Source organism: Sciurus vulgaris (genome assembly GCF_902686455.1).
Source record: "Sciurus vulgaris genome assembly, chromosome: 4".
In the NCBI taxonomy this organism is placed as follows: domain Eukaryota; kingdom Metazoa; phylum Chordata; class Mammalia; order Rodentia; family Sciuridae; genus Sciurus; species Sciurus vulgaris.
Window position 1 is genome coordinate 139,502,000 of NC_136464.1, and position 21,249 is coordinate 139,523,248.

Consider the following 21,249-nt stretch of genomic DNA (forward strand, 5'->3'; position numbering starts at 1 on the left):
AACTGTTATTTTTCTATATTTCCTCAGAAAGGGTTAAGGTGCTATCTTTTGCATTTAAGCCCTTAACCCACAAGGAATTAATTTTTGTGCATGGTGTGAGCCAGGGATCCATGTTTGTCTTTTCTTACCTGGACAGATACTTGCCCAAATACCACTAACCTTTACCCACTGATCTGCAAATGTTTTCATAAAATGGAGTTCAATATATGCATGCATCTGTTTATGGGTTCTATTTTACTGTATATTTGTCTACCTCTAGACCAAGAAGACATGATCTTAATTCCTACAAGTTTACATGCAGGCTTGAAATTCAGACTTGAAATTTACTAGGTAAAGTAACTTTGATTGCTTTTTCTTTATATTCTTCTTCAGGGATGTCTTGGTTATTGTTTGTTCTTCCATGTTCATAAAAATGTATGGACTGTATTTACTCTGCATCCTTGTCAGTATTTTTTATTTTAGCTCTTCTAATTGGTATGTAATAGTATATCACCAGGGTTTCAATTTGCATTTCACTAATGACTAATGAAGTTGAAGATCTTTTCTTGTACTTATTTTCCATCTCTATATCCTCCATGAGTAAATGTTTTTCAAATCTTTGCCCATTTTTTCCCGACACTTACCTTTATTTTTTTTCTATATCCACCTAAATATATTGAAAACAGAGTTCACACAGATATATCCCATTTAAATCCAATAGCTACAGGTTCATTCTAGATTTCTTCTTTTCAGTATTGCCACCTCCAAAAGTGAGAAATCTATTTTTATTATCCTTAATATATTTTAATTATTGTTAACATACTCGATGCCCATCACTAGTAGTTACCATGAATGCCCTACATGTAGGTTCTGACCTTAATTTAACAAGGTCACTTTGACACCTCACATTAGTTCACTGTTTGCCCATTTTAAAATTTGGGTTGTTCTCTTACTTTTGAGTTTTAAGAATCTTACAGATTCTAGATATAAGCCCTTGGTCAGAAATGTAGTTTGCAAATAATTTTTCCTAACCTGTAGGTTATCTTTTCATTATCTCAAAAGAGTCTTTTATAGAGATAAAGTTTTAAGTCTTGATAAAGTACAATTTATCAATTTTTTCTTTTATGTATCATGTCTAAGACACTTCATACGATGCTCAGTAGAATTTGTGACAGTGGGTAGCCATGTCTTATTTTTGATAATAAAAGGAATACACTTAAAATTCACTATTAAGAATGATATTTGCAATAGGTTTATATAACATTTTAGGATTAGGTTAAGAAAATTATATAAATTTATAATAATTTGTTGCCTCTGACAATTTTATTAAAAAGTTAATAAGGGGTGTCATACTCCTTTGCTGATAGTTTTATAAAGAATCTAAAGAAATTCACATAAAAGCAGAAAGGCAGTATGTATAACAGAAAGGATATGGGTTAACTGTGTGCAGTGATGCACACCTGTAATCCCAATGACTCAGGAGGCTGAAATAGGAGAATCAGCCTCAACAATTTAGGCCCTCAGACAATGTCTCAAAATAAAAAATAAAAAGGACTGGGGATGTAGCTCAGAAGTAAAGGGCCCTTGGGTTAAATCCCCAGTTACTCACCCCAAAAAAAGTTTGAAAAGAAAGGGTTATGAGTTAGAGGATTAGTTACACTTGAGATCAAGTCTCAGGCCTCTTAGTTATAAGCTTTGTGACCTGGGGGAATACAACTTCTCTGTTTGTTTTTTCATCCATGAAACTATAGAACTGTTGTAGAAATTAACTGTTACACTAGGCCTGGTGATGCCTGCCTATAATCCCAGCTACTCAGGAGGTTGAGGCAGAGGACTACAACAAATCTGAGGCCAGCCTAGGCAGCTAGTGAGATCCTGTCTCAAAATAAAAAAACAAAAAGTGCTAGGGATGTAGCTCAGTGGTAAAGTGCCCCTGGGTTCAATTCCCAGTACTGAAAAAAAAAAAAAAAAAGTTAAATATTATATATAAAAGGGCTTAGAACCATACAGTGCCTTACTACTACAGATGGGCCCAAAGAAAATATGACTGTTACCATAAAAGGCTGAAAGGCTGCCTAGCTAACTCTTTCATATAACAAATATACATTGGTGTGGGTTTCATATTAATTATCAAGGATATAGTTTTTAATTTAATAAGGTTACTCTTACAGGGTAAAACACTTCTGTAGGGTTAATACAAACAGTTTCTTATACTCAGCTTTTACTTTCTAACCTGTTATAGTAATATTATATTTCTATACTAATTTATTTAATCAGAAAACAGTGATAAGATCAGGTTTTTTTTAGATAGTCACACCTTCACAAAAAATTCCAGTATTTTTTCTACTCATAGCAGCAAGCATAATAGAAAGCATATTAATCACACCTCTTTCATTTGATCAGGCTGCTGTAGGCACTGTATTCCAACAACACACTTCATTTTGAATTAGATAACATGATAACAAATGCTTTTTACTTAATAATTAGGAAGACATATGGCAAAGTCCTAAGCCATGTATTATCCATTGGGTTTTAGATTTCAAATGTCTTATATCCTCAAGTACTCACCATTTATTAATTACATTAAAATTTAGAGGCATGTGAGATTGGTGTATTACCAAGTAGAGCCCATGCCTTTATCGTTAAATGATTATATCATTAGATCTAAAAGCTACAAAGGAAATTGTTAAAATAATATGTTTACTCAAAACCATGGAGTTACACCTAAGGTTATTAGATGGAAACTTGTACTAAAATAATCTTTATATTTCATTCCCCACATTTCCACTAGGGGAAGATGGTGCCCAGTTTCACCTGAAGTCAGTTACAAATAGTCTCTCCGTTAGCAATAAAGATAGATAACAGCAGAAAGTCCCATCTAGGAGAAAAATAAATTAAGACCATTACTGGATGCTGCAAAGACATGATAAATCAAAATAAAACTCAATGGGAAGTGAATTGGTGTTCATGAGTGTTAAAAATTTTAATCTATAGTAATGACACCCAAATTTAACCTGGGAAAATTCTAGAAGGCATACTCTATTATTCCCAAATTGTTCCTACTGGCAGAGTCCATGAGCACACATTAAGATGACATGACTAAAAAAAAAAAAAAAAAAAACACCTTCAGTAGGTTAAGTATTAACTGTGTCATATGATCTCCCACATAAAGTGATATTTATTTCCTCTTACTAAACTAGATCATTGCATTATAATTTAATTGCTGTATAATAAAACATTTTTTTAGTGACTGATTTCAAATGCAGACTTCATTCAAAATGTTTACCAGAAAGCAATTATATTGTAATTACCTCTCAAACAGGCTTACACAGTTTACATTAAATTGAGGAGAAGTAATTGTACAATAATGTAAAACACTGGTGCTCACCATGAGATCTGGGAAGCCCACCACTATGGCAGCATAACTGTTCTCATCTGAGAAAATTCTGTTGGGAGAGGCGATCTTTTGTCCCACAGCTGAACTCAGATTTTCAGATGACAGCTGATCACTTGAAATTTTATGAGGTATGCTGACCTCTATTTCTGAAAATGTCAGATACACATTAGACACCATTACCCCTGAAATGCTCCAGGAATTAAGTTTTTGCAAGATTTCATTCTAAAAAACTCAAAGAGAAAACACAATAAAAATAGAAAACCCTCTAAGTTACATCCATGAGTTTTTGCTGAGAAAACTGTTCCTACAATCAAAGCATCTTCCCAAAGTGATTCCAAGTATTTATGGAATTCAAAATTTTATTAATAATAAATATCATTAATAGCTCCCTGCAGAAAAGATACAAAACTGACCCAACCCAGTGTTGGCAATGGTAATGTTTTAGTTTTTTTCATAAGTACTGTTCACTTCCCCAAACTGTGATGAATTAAATAGAAATTCTGATGGTCTGTGGAAAAAAGAAAAGATACTTTCCTAAATTAGACTTGGAATCTAAATGTAAGTGAAAATTTTTATTTGTCAGTTTAAAATTTCCAAGGATAAGACTTAAAAGAGTTACCTTCCTTATAATACTTATAAAGCAGATTCTTATCCTTATTTCTAGGGTAGTAACCATGTCTTTTTTTTTCTTTTGGTATGAATATCACATAATCTTGATGTTATTGTTCTTCAATGAATCTAGAGAATAGTTTGTGCATAAGCATGCACCCACACAACCATAAACACAGAGAACATAGTATTTACCTTGTGTGACTCCAAACCCTGTGCTAGGCAGCTCCTCTTTCAACATATACAACTGGCAAACCCCACTGTTCTCAGATTCGCTGTGTGCAGGCTTAGTTAAAAGATATTTTCTGTAAACAAACAAGTCATCCAACTTAAGTGGAAAGTTTTCTTTTTCTAGAAGTCATCAGAGTAAACCAAGAGAAATTAGAGTTTTGCTCCCAAAGCCTTTTTAAAAATAGTTGAGTATAATTCACAGTTTCAATATTTTATCACGAATTTAAAAAATAACAACACCATTATAAAAAGTAGTAACCAATGACAATGCAGTGATAAAGGCAAACCAAACATCCAAGGCTTCCTGTAAGAGAAGGGCTATTTAAAAAATTTTTTAAAAAGGCAATGCTAATGGGGAATACGCTTATTATCTTGGAGTGTTCTCTTAATATGACTGGTCTGATGGGGCAGAAAGCAGAAGCATAGCCTGTGACTTGTGACCAGCTAAGGGACAGAAGTCCTCACACTATAATCTTCTTGACTGATTTATTTTTAAGCTTCTAAAGTGTGAATGCATGGAGAGCCAGAAACTGTTTGTAGTGAGGCACTTTTGCTTGTCATCAGAAGGACAGAAATCTGCACTTAGCCAGTAGATGTAGTCATAAGGGTGGGGGATTTGAAATTTACTGTGCATTCTTTATAAGTCAAGTGCCACACACTGCCTTTGATCAAAAAATATACAGTCCCATTGCAGGGGAGGCAACACAAACACATATAACCATAATCAAATAAGAGCACAAAAGATGAAAAGAAGAAACTTCTAAGGTATGAATTCTGTGAAGCTACAAAAAGGCAATAACTCTCGGATAGGGTCCATAGTTCTTAGAAGGGAGAATAAACTGAAAACCCTCTTTGAAGTATCTACTGCTTGGCAAGAACATAGTGAATTCTCAATGTGCAAATAGGATAAATTTCAAATCAATATGAACCATATGTAAAAGTTATTGTTTTTTACTGTTAATTTCATTGTCACACTCTCCTCTATCCTCCTTCTTATAACTTTTCACAATAGAGATAAGGCCAGACACAGAAATTGTTAAAAGAGATAAGAGGAAGATGGAACAGTAAGGGTTTTGGATCATTGATAAATAAGGTAAAGCTATGGCATACTGCACAAGATGCTATGCAGTATGGATTCACCTACTGATTTGTTTTGCTTTCCACCAGAAGCCATTTGTCCTCTGCTACAAGGAAAACTGTCTCGAGGTTGATGGGAAGCGAGATGGTGTGAGCTCGTCCTTCCAAAACATCTAGTACAGTCAACCTGTTCCTGAAAAGGAAAAAGAAAAAGTATCTAAAAGGAAATGGTAAGGATACCATTGGTGATTGGGTGATTGGCATAATCATTTCATGATATATTATGCAATCCTAAAATGATTGTTTTTAAGACTAAATAGTAACAGAAAATGTTAATTGAGCAAACATAAATTCTAAACTGTCAGGGTGTGCAGGAAAAGAAATAATGGAAAGTGACAGCTGCCAAATTAGTAGTGGCTGCATTATGGAATTATGAGCACTCTTTTTTTTTTTTTCTTTTTTTTTCAATGTTCTACAATGTGGGGGCAGTTACTTTCACACACTAAAACATTTATAATTTGGTTATATTAGTTTTGTACTAAACAAGTATAAATAAAACAGGAAACAATTAACAAAATAAGGATCCTAGTTTACATCTTATATAATAAAAAGCTTACCCTTTTTCTTTGTAGAATACTAGCCAGTTTTTGTGTGAAAATTCTTTACACATTTTATAAGTTTCCTAAAGGCAAAACAAAACAAAATATTAAATGTGTCAGATGTAGTTACATCTCTTTAGCTGCTTCCCCTTAAATAAAGTTCTTCAAATATGTAGAAAGAATATATAACTCTCAGAGAAGATATTTAATCACTTCAACATGGATTAAACTATATTTCACAATAACATGGATTAAACTATATTTCAAAATTTATTGTGGACTATGCACTGAAACCTTCTTAGAATTTTTTTTTCAAATAGTGTCAAGTAATATTTACAAATAAACATGCTATTTGGTGATTATAGAATTTACATCATAATATAAAAATGTCTGAAAAACTTAGTAGTATTTTAAAAAAATCACCTTTTTCATGATCTTTTAAGACCTAAGGGTGCTGTCTTACAGAGTATTGGATAAACCTTATTTTATATCTGAATGGCAAAATCAATTCTTTTGGGTTGACCTCCAGTGTTCATTTATTCAATTTAGTTAATAAACTGAAACACTTATTTATCTAGTAGGGACAATCAGGAGATATATTTATGGTGTTATCATATAAATCTAAAAGAAAACTATGTAACCAGAATATAGATTAAACTGCATGATGAAGAACTTGTTATTAATATCATACTCAAACAGTTCATAATGTTCTATTATTATTTATCAGTTCAGTCCTGGCAATCTTCAGCTCAGTATAATATATACCAAAAGAAGCTACTGATATTTAATTGTAGGTTTATCTTTACATATTGTATGTAATCTCTGTATATTAGATGCTAAAATCCACAGATGTAACAAGAGACCTCTCTTGTGCATTATAGTTTTTCTTTAATGGGCAAGCTTGCATCTTCATTGTTAGAAAGCTACAGAAAATTGTTGGCAATCTGCCCAACCAATCTGGCATTCCTTACTTCTTCCTCCTTGCCCCACCAGGAAGATTTCTTAGATGCTACCTCTTCTAAAGGAAGAATGAGACGACGAAGGACTTGGCCAGCAGTATCTAACAACAGGATAACATTACTCTGGAAATAAAACAGTATGAAGTTAAAAATTATTATTATTATTTTTAAAGAGCAGTACCTTGATAAAGTTAAATAAAGGAGAACCCAAAGGGAAGACAATATTGAAATACTTATAAGATATCATGAAGACATGCAGTTATTTTCCTTACTATAAATTTTTTTTGTTTGTTCTATTTAGTTATACATGACAGCAGAATGCATTTTGATTCATGGTACACAAATGGAGTACAACTTTTCATTTCTCTGGTTGCACACGATGTAGAGTCACACCATTCGTGGGATCATACACGTACATAGGGTAATGATGTTTGTCTCATTCCACCATCTTTCCTTCCCCCACCCACCCTCCCCTCAGTTCCCTCTACACAATCCAAAGTTTCTCCGTTCTTCCCTAACCCTGGCTCCCCATTATGTATCAACATCCACTTATCAGGGAAAACATTTGGTCTTTGGTTTTTGGGGATTGGTCTATCTCACTTAGCATGATTTTCTTCAACTCTATCCATTTACCTGCAAATGCCATAGAATTTTATTCTTCTTTATGGCTGAGTGATATTCCATTGTGTATATATACCACCTTTTCTTTATCCATTCATCTACTGAAGTGCATCTAGGTTGGTTCCACAATCTAGCTATTGTGAATTGAGCTGCTATAAACCTTGATGTGGCTGTGTCACTGTAGTATGCTGATTTTAAGTCCTTTGGGTATAGGCCAAGGAGTGGGATAGCTGGGTCAAATGGTGGTTCCATTCCAAGTTTTCTAAGGAATCTCCATAGTGCTTTCCAGAGTGGATGCACCAATTTGCAGTCCTACCAGCAATGTATGAATATACCTTTTCCCCCACATCCTTGCCAACACCTATTGTTGCTTGTATTCTTGATAATAGACATTATAATTGGGGTGATATGAAATCTTAGGGTGGTTTTGATTTGCATTTCTCTAATTACTAGAGATGTAGAACATTTTTTCATATATTTGTTGATCCAATGAATATCTTCTATGCAGTGTGGTTTTATCAGGATATATCTAATTATGCATCCTTCTCTTTGAAGATTTTTCTTAAAATCATTCCCTTTTAAGTATAAGCTAGCCAATTGATAATTTTTAAAAGTTCATTAACTTTTACCAAAATTATACTTAGAAAATGCCCTGTTGAGATTTTGAACATTTTTTTCATTTTTTTTATTGATAGTATATCTTCTGTGAAGTGTCTGTTCAGTTCCTTAAGACCATTTATTGATTGGGGTATTTGGTTTTTTGGTGTTTTCTGAGTTCTTTATATATTTTGGAGATTAGTGCTCTATCTGAAGTGTGTGTTAAAGATTTTCTCCCATTCTGTAGGCTCTCTCTTTATGTTATTGATTGTTTCCTTTGCTGAGAAGAACCTTTTCAGTTTGAATCCATCCTATTTATTGATTCTTGATTTTACTTCTTGTGCTTCAGGGGTCTTGTTAAGGAAGTCAGGTCCTAAGGTCACATGATAAAGATTTGGGCCTACTTTTTCTTCTATTAGGCACAGAATCTCTGTTCTAGTGCCTAAATCTTTGACTCACTTTGAATTGAGTTTTGTGCAGGATGAGAGATAGATGTTTAATTTCATTTTGCTATATATGAATTTACAGTTTTCCTAGCACCACTTGTTGAATAAGCTATCTTTTCTCCAATATATGTTGTTGGTGCCTTTGTCTAGTGTGAGATAACCATATTTATGTCTCTGTGTCTTCTGTTGTGTTCCATTGGTCTACATGTCTACTCCAAGTACCAATATCATACCATTTTTGTTACTAAGACTCTGTAGTACAGCTTAAGGTCATCTGGTATTGTGAGGCTTCCTGCTTCAATCTTCTTACTAAGGATTGCTTTGGTTATTCTGGGTTTCTTATTTTTCCAAATGAATTTCATGATTGCTTTTTCTATTTCTATGAAGATGTCATTGGGATTTTAATAGGACTTTAAATCTGTAGTATGGCCAAAATGCAAATCAAAACTACTGTAAGAGGGCCTGTGGTTGTGGCTCAGTGGTAGAGCACTCATTTAGCATGTGTGAGGCATTGGGTTCAAATCTCAGTACCACATATAAATAAATAAATAAATAAGGTTCATCAACAACTAAAAAATTTTTCAAAAACTATAAGATTTCGTCTCATGACAGAATGGCAATTATCAAGAATACAAGCAATAATACGTGTTAGTAAGGATGTGGGGAAAAATTTACACTCATATATTGTTGGTGGGACTGCAGATTTGGTACAACCATTATGGAAAGCAGTACGGAGATTCCTCAGAAAACTTGGAATGGAATCATCATTTGTCCCAGTTATCCCACTCCTTGGTTTATACCCAAAGGACTAATAATCAGCATACTACAGTGACATAGCCACATCAATTTTTACAGCAGTTCAATTCACAATAGCTAAACTATGGAACCAACCTAGGTGTTCTTTAACAGATGAATGGATAAAGAAAAGGTGGCATATATACACAATGGAATATTACTCAGCCTTAAAGAAAAATGAAATTATGACATTTGCAGATAAATGGATGGAGCTGGAGACTATTATGCTAAGTAAAATAAGCCAAACCCAAAACACCAAAGGCCAAATGTTTTCTCTGATAAGTGGATGTTGATCCATAATGGGGGTGGGGGTAGGGAAGAATGAAGAAACTTTTGATTGGACAGAGGGGAGTGAGGGGAGGAGAGGCGGTGCAGAGGTGAGAAGGATGGTGGAATGAGATGGATGAAGAGTATTATAACATTAACAAATTCTTAGCACATAAGCAATCTGAGATATTAACTCTTAAAAGAAAGTCTTAAAATAATGCTTTGTCCCCCAAAAAACAATTAAACTAACAAATAAGTAGATGACTAAAGATATGTTTAAGCAGAAAGTTAATGAAGTTTCCCATTTGTATTCCTTTTTAGGGTCTAAACCTTATATATTCATAACCTGGCATAAGTGAACTGAAAAACTGTATCTTTCTAAGTGACAGAAAACATATATATTTGCAGGTATGACTATATTTACTATTAGTTTTATAAGCAATTGGCAGCGTGAAGGAGTTTTATGGCTCCATCCTTTTAGATGTTAATGGTTTCCTTCTGTAAATGACTAATGATATATTCTGTCTGAGTTTAAAAATAGAATTTCACATCACACATGAGTACATGTAACTGTGGCTTTGGTGTTCCTTTAAGCAGGGCAGGGAGGAGAAGCAAGTGAGTAATTTTATTATGTTTGTATTTGACTGGGAGAAAAGTAACCTCTGGATGACCTCCATGTCCCCAAGTCTGAAATTCTAAACTCTGTGCAGATGTAATAAATAATTCCATGGGGGGTGGAGGAAGGGGAGGGTCTTTATTTTTAGGCATAGAAAAGTTTTCCTTTCCTCACTAAAGATTTTATTTTAGCAAGGAATTTTTGAGCAATTTTTAAAACTAAAGTGGAGTGCATCTGCAGCAAAGCTTTATTTTAAGAAGACAAGGGATAGGTACACTCATGGCAGTACAATATTTCAGCTTCATTTTCAGTGAGGGCAGGCTGAGGAAAAAGAAATTGATGGACCCAATTCCCATTCCACTAGAATTATTTATCAGTTGTTAAATTTCACAGCTGTGAGCTATTTATATGGAATTAACAGGTCTGTTTTCCCAACTGGCCCATCTTATAAAACTGACAGCTAAGATATCCTCTCTGGGAAAGTTTGGAGGACAGGATAGTGGAAGCATCCACACACTGAAGCATCCACACACCCTAAGCTCTTTTCTGAAAAACCATTGACACTGTGGCCAAAAGGATAAGTAAGGCAATGCATAAGATGCCAGGAGACAAGATGCTGGTTATGGACACCCAGCACAGTTTTTCAGTGAAAAATATACTTCCTTTAATGAAAGTCATTGTGATCAAACAGAATATTAATTGACAATATTGCTAAATAATTGGATTTTCTGAGAAAATGAAACACTTGCTGTGAAGATAAAAATCTGATAATGTTACAGAATTTTTTTGTAAATGTAAGTTTGACAGTTAATTTGACAGACGAAAATCTGGCAGAACTGTTTAAATAAATACTACAAATTTCATTTCTCATCCAAATTTGATTGACTTACTAAATGGAAAATCATAACATATCATGTGCTTTTAATGATTCTTCTAGATATAGGATTCAGAACAATGACATTCATATTTTCTTGTTTATAATAAAATAAAATCCTTATTCCAATTTGCTGGACATGAACATTTATAAGCAATATCTGCATATGGATGAACTCTGTTTCTAGTAGAAAATGAAAGTGGGAAAAACAAAACAAAAAAAATGAACTGAGAAAAATCTTAACTCAGAATTTATGATTATTATTTAGGCAACAACTAAAGTTTATTTATTTCCTCGAGTTAGTAACATTTTATTTACTTAAATATTCCTCTTGAAATAAAATCTAAAAGTATTGTTTATTGTTAGTGTTACAGGTAACAATGCTGCATTTCTTTAATATTTTCCTATTATGAACCCTTTTTAATTTTTCACACTATAGTATTCTTTTTCCAAGTACCTACAGTAAGTAAGAGGGTGGGTAAATTTTAAATCTTGTGGGTCAGTCCAACTGGCTTGAATCTCGGTATGGCTGTGTATCTACAGGAAACGTTAAACTCTCTGAGCCAGGTGTTCTCATTTGTAAAAAAGCTAATAGCTACTTGAGGTGGGGGCACAGTTAAAAGAATTACATAAGATAAGGTAGTAATTCCTTACTTGACATACTATCACCATTTAACAATCCATCTTTCTCCTTGAGACTTTCATCACTTGCCTTTCCAGGATACCTCGCACCCTGGTTTATCTATCTACTTCACCAGCCACTCATCCTCAATCCCTGCCATTGATTCCGTCTTCATGTCCTTGATTTTTTGACTTAGTGTTTGGACTTTTCTCCTCCTACATTCACTCCATGGTGATCTCTTTCAATCTCATGACTTAAATAACATTTATATGCCAATGACTCCCAAATTTATATTTCCAGTTCTGACCTCCCCATTGAACTCCAGTCTCATCGTTTACTTGGAAGTTTAACAGATATCTCAAATGTAATCAAATGTCATCTGAATTTCCCTCATAACGAATTCCTTTTTCTCCATTTCAGTTAATGACAACTTCTTCCAAGTTGCTCAGACCCTAAATCTTGAAATTGCTCTTGAGTCCACTCTCTCTCACCCCATACATCTATTTTGTTAGAAAATCCTGTTAACTCTACCTTCAGAATATATCCAGTATCTAACCATTATTTAAGACCTCCATCATTCTCTAAACCACCATTATCTCTTGCTTAGATCATGACAAAAAAATCTCTGAACTAATTCCTCTCATTCTTCCTTAGCACCTACAGATTATTCACCACTGAGAAACCATAGACATCCTTTTAAAATATGTCAGATCATGCTCTCCTCTGCCAAAAAACTTCTAACACCTCTTCCTTTTACTCATAGTCAGAGACCAGAACCTTCCATGGCCTACAAGGTTCTACACAATCTGCTTCCCACTGCCCTCTCTTCTCGTCTCTGAATAACCTCTTTACCTCACTTCTTACTTTTCCCCTCATTCAATCTTCCAACTTCCACGTACACTTCTTTACATCATCATCTTTTCTTTTTTGGCAGTGACACATGCTAGGCAAGCTCTCTCCCAACTGAGCAACACCTCCAGGCTTCCACCCCGCTTCTTTAAAAATAATTAGGCATGATCTAGCCTCTGGGTCTTTGAATCTATGATTACCTTTGTATGGAACTCTCTTCCTCAAGAAATCTGTTCTCCTCTTGACCTCCATCAGATCTTTGTCGCCAACCTTTCATTAGGTAAGCTCTGACCACCTTATTTTAAATGGAAATCTTCTGTCTCTTGCAACTGAACTTCTAACCAAAGATATAGTTTAATTATTTATTTTGCTTATTGTCTATCTTCATGAACCAGAATATAAGTTTTTAGGACAAGAATTTTTGTTGTCTTGTTCATCGAGCTATAGCATCTGTCTTTTGAGCTGCAGCATCTGTTTGGAATTAGTTTTGGCATGAATCTGGATATCTGTACTTCTTATCAGTGCTATCTTAGTGTACTAATCTCTAGAAGTGATAGATGGAACCTGAGCACTATTCGATTCTAAGGAATTCCAGTGTATTCCATGCAATGTATCTACATTGCTATTTCTACATAAAGAATATCATTTAAGTCTAAGATAAAATGTCATCTTCTCATAGACGGTATCTCAGCACTCTTTTTGGCACTGTTCACCCTCCCAACTCTTTCCTACTTCTCCATCACTTCCTCAGATGTCACTATTTCTAAATAGCACTTTTTACTATCTGAAATTGGCATGCTTATTTGTTGGTTTCGTTGTTTATTGGCTCTCTCTCCTAAGAGAGAGCAAGTTTCAAGACAAAGAATTATCTGGCTCCAAATACCAAAAGTGGCAAGGCTGAAAAACCCTGATTGACCTGTTTCCAGACTTAAAATTCTGTTGAAATTGGTACAGGGAGCAAGACAGTATCCTACCTTTGTGGAATTGATAAAATGTAACACTTGACGTGTCCTCTTTTTAATCATTAAAAAAGCACGTATTTTCAGTTTTAGGTTGCAAATTATTCTTGTCTTTTTCTTATAAGTTACTTTTACCATAATTGTAGCACATGAGTAGCCCAGTGTACCTGTTCCTCATGGAGGATAACTTGACCCTTGAGAGGACTTCCCAATGGTGCCACTGTCACAAACGGGTGCCAAACTCCACTGGCAGTTCTTGGAAAGATGTCATAAAAGTCCACAAAGAAGCAACTTTCCCCAGTCATATTCATAAAGTATAAGGAAACAGGATTGCATGTAGCTACATACAGAGTATTTTCCTCATTTTCTGAAATGGCAAAAAGGTGTTAATTTAGTGACTTGCAAATGACTTACCAATTGTTCAAGAGGCCTAGGAAAAACTGAATTATGAGGTTTGAGCACAGATTTGAAACTAGCAGATGATTTGTAGATACACTGATTAGACTGAAAAGACATGAAAAGCAGCTTAGTTCCTATCCTAAATGTAGAGGCATGCTTATCTATTCCAAGTTATCTATTTGTTCCCAAGAAAAGGCCATAATATCTCCTGATAACATCATTAATTAGTTAATAATTTTTAATGTCAGGAAATTCTCCCTTGTGTTCCAGTGAAAATCTGTTTTCTCTTTTCCCTTGTGTTTCAGAATAACAACAGTTCATCAATATTTTCTATCTGCTGATCTTTTGTTTTCTAGATAGTTACTAGATATTTAGAATTTAATTAATTTAATTAATTCCACTTTTAAAAATCTTAGCCTTATGGATCTTCAGTTCCAAACTTTTGTTCATATTTCAGTATTCCTTACACAAAATTTCTATCACCTCAGCCAGAGTACTTCCTTAGGTCCATTTTCTGAACTTTATACCAGTGTTTTTCCAGTTTAAAATGGCTATGAATCATCTGGGGAACTAATAAAAATGCAGATTCTGACTCAGTAAGTGTCTGGTAGGGGTGCAGATTCTGTCCATCCAAATAGCTCTTAGGAGATGTAAAGACTGCTGGTTTGAGCTCCTCCCTTTGAATAACCAATCTCTAGATCAAACTTCCCATAATCTCTTATGTGAGTGCCATGAGGCAAGGAATTAAGCTGCTTTTGTCTAATAAATGCTATCTGTATCACCCATTATCCAGATATCTATTTATTATGGCCATATTTCTGAACCCAAAATTCAGACACAAAGTATGACAATGATATATATTTAAATTTGGGACAATCCTAGAAAATCTAGACCACATGAACACATGCCATATGTACAAAGTTAATATATAATAGCCATATTACATACAGGTATGTTACAAATACTAACTTTAATAAAACAATAAGCTAACATCAGTAAGCAACAGCCATCAATGTTGGGCCCAGTGGCACATCCCTGTAATACCAGTGGCTCGTGAGGCTGAGGCAGGAGGATTGTGAATTCAAAGCCAGCCTCAGCAACTTAGCAAGACTCTAAGCAACTTTAGCAAGCCTGTCTCTAAATAAAATATTAAAAAACGGGCCGGGGACATGGCTCAGGAGTCAAGCGTCCCTGGGTTCAATCCCAGTACCAAAACTAAAAACAACAACAAAAAAAGAAATATCCATCAACAGAAAAGCTAGAGAAGATGTATATTATTTAGGAGACAATGTGAACTGTGTGTGTTACAGTTACAAATATCAGATAGAACCATGGAATTTTTAATTTATGAACTTTTTTAATGCTCCCACTATGAACATAAGTAAGTTCAACTGAACATTTATTGAGCACCTTTCTGCACAGTGTAGTGCAATGGAAAATACAGTAAGAATGTTGACAAATGTAGTTAATAAATTTATTAATTGTTCTCTTTTACTGTAGGTATTAAGTTCCATTTGGTCTTTGGCTCTAACTCATAGATAAAAAAATAACTCCAATTCTAACCCTTTTCTCTCAGAAGTGCAGAATAGGTAAAATGCACACATACACAAAAACACCAAGAAATAAAATAACAAAAATGTGGCAAATACTGAAATAAGAGGGTTAAATTCTATCAGGGACAGCAAATGGGTCACATTTTTCAAGGCCACCTCTGACTGACAGGCAGAGTCTGCCTGAATGCTAGCCTAGGTTTAATGGCAGAAGTGTACAACTGATTTACCATCTGCCATAGGCATGGGCAGAGGACCATAGCACACTTATGTATGAATCCTGAATATGAGGCAAGGGTCAGAGTTCAATTTTTTTTAATAAAATCTCATACTTTCACTTTACAAGCAAATATTAAATATCCTTAAGAATATCAATCTTCTACCCAAAACAAGCAAACAACAATAAAAAAAAACCTGTAAATATTTTAAAGCATACTTTTATTCAAAATAGCTGACTTGGGGAATAAACTATATTCATAAACCTTAAAGGAACAAAAACAAGATACTCATCTTTGCCTCAACAATTCCCATCCTAAGTCACGCTGGAAAGACTCTCCCTTCCCCCAGCTACATCGTCTGTTTATATTGCCTTAGTTACTGACTTCAGTTGAAGAACTGTTGCCAAAAGGTACTCAGGGCCTCATGCATCAATCAGTAAGTAATGGCAGTAGTCCAGAAATGTAAATGCCAACAGTTTCCATTTTTTATTTGCCATTCTTCACAATGAAAAGTTTAGCAACTGCAAATCACTCTGGCCCTGCTTTTGTGGTTCATGCAATCACCAAACTGGAATCCCAGCCAAAAAATCCAGTGTTTCTCCTTTTTCTCTTTCCCTTCTATTTTTAGCACACGCCTGGGTGTGTTTAACTTCATGCTACAATTGTAATGAGAAACAGACATATGCATACAAACTCAGCAGTGCTTATGTGGATTCCACAATGGCATTTTGTTAGGTTGTTAGAGGAAATTAGTTCTAAATTACATATTATTGCTATCCAATCCAAGAATGACAGTCACCAAGTATATCATAGACTCTTTGCTATCCAGATATTATTTTAATCCCTTTTTAAAAATCAATATAGGAATAAAAGATTAAAAATAAACGACATACCATTTGATGTAGCAATGTCACAAATTAAATTAATTTCATCCAATGGTAACCTCCAGGAGGCACATTCTTCAGTAAAGTTTAGGGATCTCTTTTCATGTCTTTCTATTGGATACTTCTGTATGTTCATAAACACTGGACCCTATAATAAATTAGTTATTTGAATTAAGAAATTTAGGTAGTCATAAAATTGTAGAAAAGCTAAAGTTCTTCCAAAATACAGAATTTATATTCAAGTATTTAATATAGGTCTACTCCACATTTTATTTTTTGACATAGTACTTATAACAACAATATTTCCATATACTTGTACTTATAAATGCTTTTCATATGTGCTATCTTAGTTAATGATTTCTCATTTTCTTTTGTTTTTAATCACAAAGTATACCAGATGTAAAATCTCATAGGATTTCTCACTACTTTATTCCTTGCCAAACAAAGAGCCCATTTCAAACTCCAAACATCAGGACTTAAAGAGTTGTCCAAACCAGAATAATTTATAAATTAATGAACCAGGGTCTAAATATTTCCTTTGTAAAAAATAATTTTTTACATCATGACAAGAAATGTAAGGGTTGAATGTGAGTCGTTTAAATGAAATGTGAAAAAATGTGACATTTGAAATGAATTTTTTAAAACCATACTTACTGACAATCATTAATGTTACTTTTGAAAGAGTATTTCACACATGGTGATAATTATTCAATAATAAACATAAACAGAGAAACTAAATGAATGATGTTATGAATATTAGTACTGGGTACTTAGAGTTCCTGGAAAAACACTATAGATGTAACTAATATTTCAATGATTTGCATGCTTATTATCCTTAGTCAAAAATATTTGAGCTGGATATTGGCATACATGTCCCATCTCATTTGATCTAGTCTGTGCATCAGGGACTGGAAAACTAAAAAGTGCATTCCTCACACTCCCTTGAGAAAGATTTTGGAAGTGATTTTGGTTCTGCCAATTAAATACACTTGCATGAGATCTGGAAGACAGAACAAAGGTAGTGGGCATCTTCCTGCAGCCATAGCAGACAAGGAAGATCTAAAAATAAAAGCAGAGATTCTGTGCTTTATTGAAAATTTGATAAAATGATGGCCTGCAGGGCAAGTCTGACCCATTACTTGTTTTTATAAATACAATTTTAGCGGAACACAACCACATCCATTTGTTTATATATTGCCATAACTGCTTTTGCGTTATAGTGGCAGACTTAGTAGTTGCAACAGAATCTGTGCAACCACAAAGCCTACAATATTTACTTTTTGGCCATTTACAGAAGAAGTTTGCTGACTCTGCCTTCCTGTGCAATTCCCAGCTGCAGGATGACAGCAGCTGCAGAATCATTGACCCTGAAACTGTTAAATCCAGCATTGCCTCTGACTGCTATTCTCCCTCTCCTTCTAATGATTTTACAAGCACCTTATACCTTATTTCCTATGGTAAACTCCTTTCTGCTTGAAATACCTAGAGTAATTTTAATTACAACTAATGACTAATGCTCTTTCCCTTTCCTTTTCATATGAAAATATTATGTGTCAACAATGTTGGCTAAAAAGAGGCAGACAATTCAAAAAGCACAAAGTTTTAACCCTGTTAGCAATCACAAAGTAAAGACAAATATAATATAGTAAAAATCCTAGGAAAAAGTCCTAGGAAAATATACTTGAGTGTCCTAAAATATAGACTGGCTCTTAGAAATTCTATCTGGGCATTAGGAATTGTCTACACTGAATTCCTTGTAGACTAAAGAGATTTGAAAGAATAGAATCCAAAAAAAAAAAAAAGGAAAAAAAAAAAAAGTCAGAACAAGTTGTTTCTGCAAGATCTATTGTATGGATTTTCTCCAGGGACGACATGGAAAATTTTGTTAACAGCCAATATTTTGAGAGAAAATAATAATGATATCAACCTTTATGTCTATATGATGAGTTTCTGCTGGACACAAGAGTTTTTGCATTCCATTTCTTGCCTGACCAATCGTCCAGTAGCCCATGAATGTCTGCTCTGGCAGAGGCAACCTGTCAAGGATGATTGGAAAAATGAATATTCTTGTTTCCAAGTCATAAGAAAAAATAATGAGTCATCTATTATCAACCACACAAATAAATCTGAAGAATGCTTTGCTTATAAGGGAATTATGCTTCATTTTATTAAAAAACATGATGATTAGAATATGCATTAAGATGAAAAAGATTCCACATTTTAGAAAATAAGAAGGTAAAGTACTATCGCATTTTTACCTCAAAGACAAATATAATTAAGATTCACATTTTTTTCCCCTTGAATTGGCAAAATGTCCAGTAACTACGTATATATTTCTAGTAGAGCAAGTAGAGCACAGGCAGTCATTTTTTAAAATTGGAACAAACTATCAAAATTTTCAGTCTATTATTTTCAGTTTAGAATCAAGTAATAACTAGTGTGCAGTATTATTAGGCCCATGTTTGTAAGTTGTGTAAGGAAAGTTTCATAGACTTTATTTTGGCATTTTAACTTTTTCATTTTGCTTGATACATAATATCCATACAGAAATGCCTACATAAGTGTGTTAACTTGTTACTAAACACATCTGAACCAGTACCCAAAGAAGCAGCACATCACCACATCCAGAAGCTCTCCTGGGACCACAATTCATAGCTACTCCCACCAAGGGAGCTATGATTCTAACTTCTAATGGAATCATTCTATGTTTATTTTATTTGAAACAGTTTTTAAACTTACCAAAGCAATTATGACAAAGTTGAAGTATAAAATTACAAATTTGAGAATAAAGCCTTCACTTCCTAATTATACTAATTTTTTATTTGACTCTTTTAAAAAAGGAGTCATTGATTTGTCATTTAACGTGTTAGAAATTTCTTATTCCATGATAAATTGAGTCCAAAACAATGACTTGTACTTTCAAGTTCTCTAAAACTAATATGCACATGGCTACAAACTTAAAGGTGCTTGCAGTGAGTTTAATAGTCATTAAGAGTACAGATTTACATTAAGAAACAATTTTAAGTAAAGAAGTAGTCTGACATAGTATTTCCATATGCTTAATAAGATCATATTAAGCTTTGAATTTTTTTTTTTTTTTTTTTGCTTAAAATAAAAATCTAAACATTCTGGTGGAATATGCTTTTTGTCCCTTTGAAATGCTAATGCTTGACACAGAGAAAAGAAAAAGAAATTTACATTGAAATTCTTCTAAGTCATATGACAGTTCTCTCAAAAGGACACATATGCTTTAATATTTGTCATCCAAAATAACTTTTTAAGTGCCTGAACAATTACACTGATTTGTGATCCATGTACTTTCATCTTTTCACTGGCAAAAAGTGTGGAGGGTGCTGGGGGGTGGGGCAGTGATGAATTAGAGCATTGACTATAATCCTATTTCTTGAATGTAATGAAAATGCACTGTTGTGTCAATAGGGGAGATCTTTAAAATATAAGCAAAGATCAGGATCTCTGTCTCCTAGTTTAGGGAATGAACTATATTCTTAATTTGCTCTCATAAAGGAAAATTAGGTCTCCAAATATCTAAGCAGAAAAATAAAGGAAGGAGACACATTAATTACTCCTCAGCAGAGAAGACACAGAATAAAACAATACCAAGTGGGCTAGGGATGTCAATCACTGATAAAACATTACCTAACAATATAATATGCAAGGTCCTGGGTATGATCCCCAGCATATGCATGTGCATACATACACACATTTAATGTATCCATTGATAATCTTACAAAAATAACATTCAGAAACTGAAAAGCGTGGGGGACACCCCTTCATCCATTTGAGAAAAAGTAACTGCTCAACTTCCAGTTTCTACTGACAATGCCAGGGATGTTCATAAAGTCTGCTTTGAGCTTGCCAACTCATTCTAAATAACAGTCATGGAAATTACAGGCTGCCTGGCTCTATATAAAAATAGCACTCTCTGTTTGGTTGGCAGAGTATGGGAAGGACCTTCAGGTACCCCATATAGAATCTATTCCGGAACCACATAACAAGATTCTACTGGCAATGACAACTACAACTGAAAGACGCACAAGCAGGGTGTATTGGAGTTGCACAATCAAACTGACTCCACCCTGTTCCTTGGTCACATGAAGTGTTTTCTCTAGACTCTTAATATGGACTCTGTGCTGGCCAACAGAGGTAAACCATAGCCCCTCATTTATTTTTCTCCCACTAAGCCCTCCCAACAAGCTGTGGAAAAAATCGACCATTCCTGACTTTCTCCCCTTCAGTATGTTAGTAGTGAGGGGAAAGAAAAGTATTATACTTGGGTGCATGAGCAAGCTTTGGCATTTGAAGCACACTCAATGTTAATCTGGGGTACCTCTAAATTAATATCCAATTAGCAAAACACTTTATACTCTATAACTGAAATCTGTCATCCAACTCTACCAGATTTCAGTTTTTATATCTTACTTGATTGAAACAATAATGGTATTTTCCATGGTTTTAAGATCCTGTTGTATTGCTTAATTTTGTTAAAGTCTTAGCTGGAATGATATCTGGATTTGATTTTAAGAGGGGAGGAGAATGAACTTAAGGCCTATAAATAGCACTGCTTTTTATCCTCAGTGTCATTCACGCATATATGTTTGTTAAAACAATGATGTATTTTAATTCACATGTTGTGATGTTTCTCAATCCCTTGTAGAAGTAATAATAAAGATCTGGAAGTAA

General features: G+C 34.1%; 1 protein-coding gene across 2 annotated transcripts in view; it reads right to left on the reverse strand.

The window, feature by feature from the left end:
• Positions 1 to 21,249, reverse strand: part of VWA8 (von Willebrand factor A domain containing 8) — a 718,869-nt gene that overhangs the window by 423,306 nt on the left and 274,314 nt on the right. For both annotated transcript variants that reach the window (XM_079136497.1, XM_079136496.1), the window contains exons 27-34: positions 18,476 to 18,584; positions 16,558 to 16,696; positions 13,665 to 13,864; positions 6,864 to 6,974; positions 5,911 to 5,975; positions 5,361 to 5,486; positions 4,181 to 4,290; positions 3,368 to 3,522 (exon numbers count right to left, since the gene is read on the reverse strand). In XM_079136497.1, the coding sequence (XP_078992623.1) occupies positions 3,368 to 3,522; positions 4,181 to 4,290; positions 5,361 to 5,486; positions 5,911 to 5,975; positions 6,864 to 6,974; positions 13,665 to 13,864; positions 16,558 to 16,696; positions 18,476 to 18,584 (1,015 nt within the window). The remainder of the gene's footprint in view (positions 1 to 3,367; positions 3,523 to 4,180; positions 4,291 to 5,360; positions 5,487 to 5,910; positions 5,976 to 6,863; positions 6,975 to 13,664; positions 13,865 to 16,557; positions 16,697 to 18,475; positions 18,585 to 21,249) is intronic.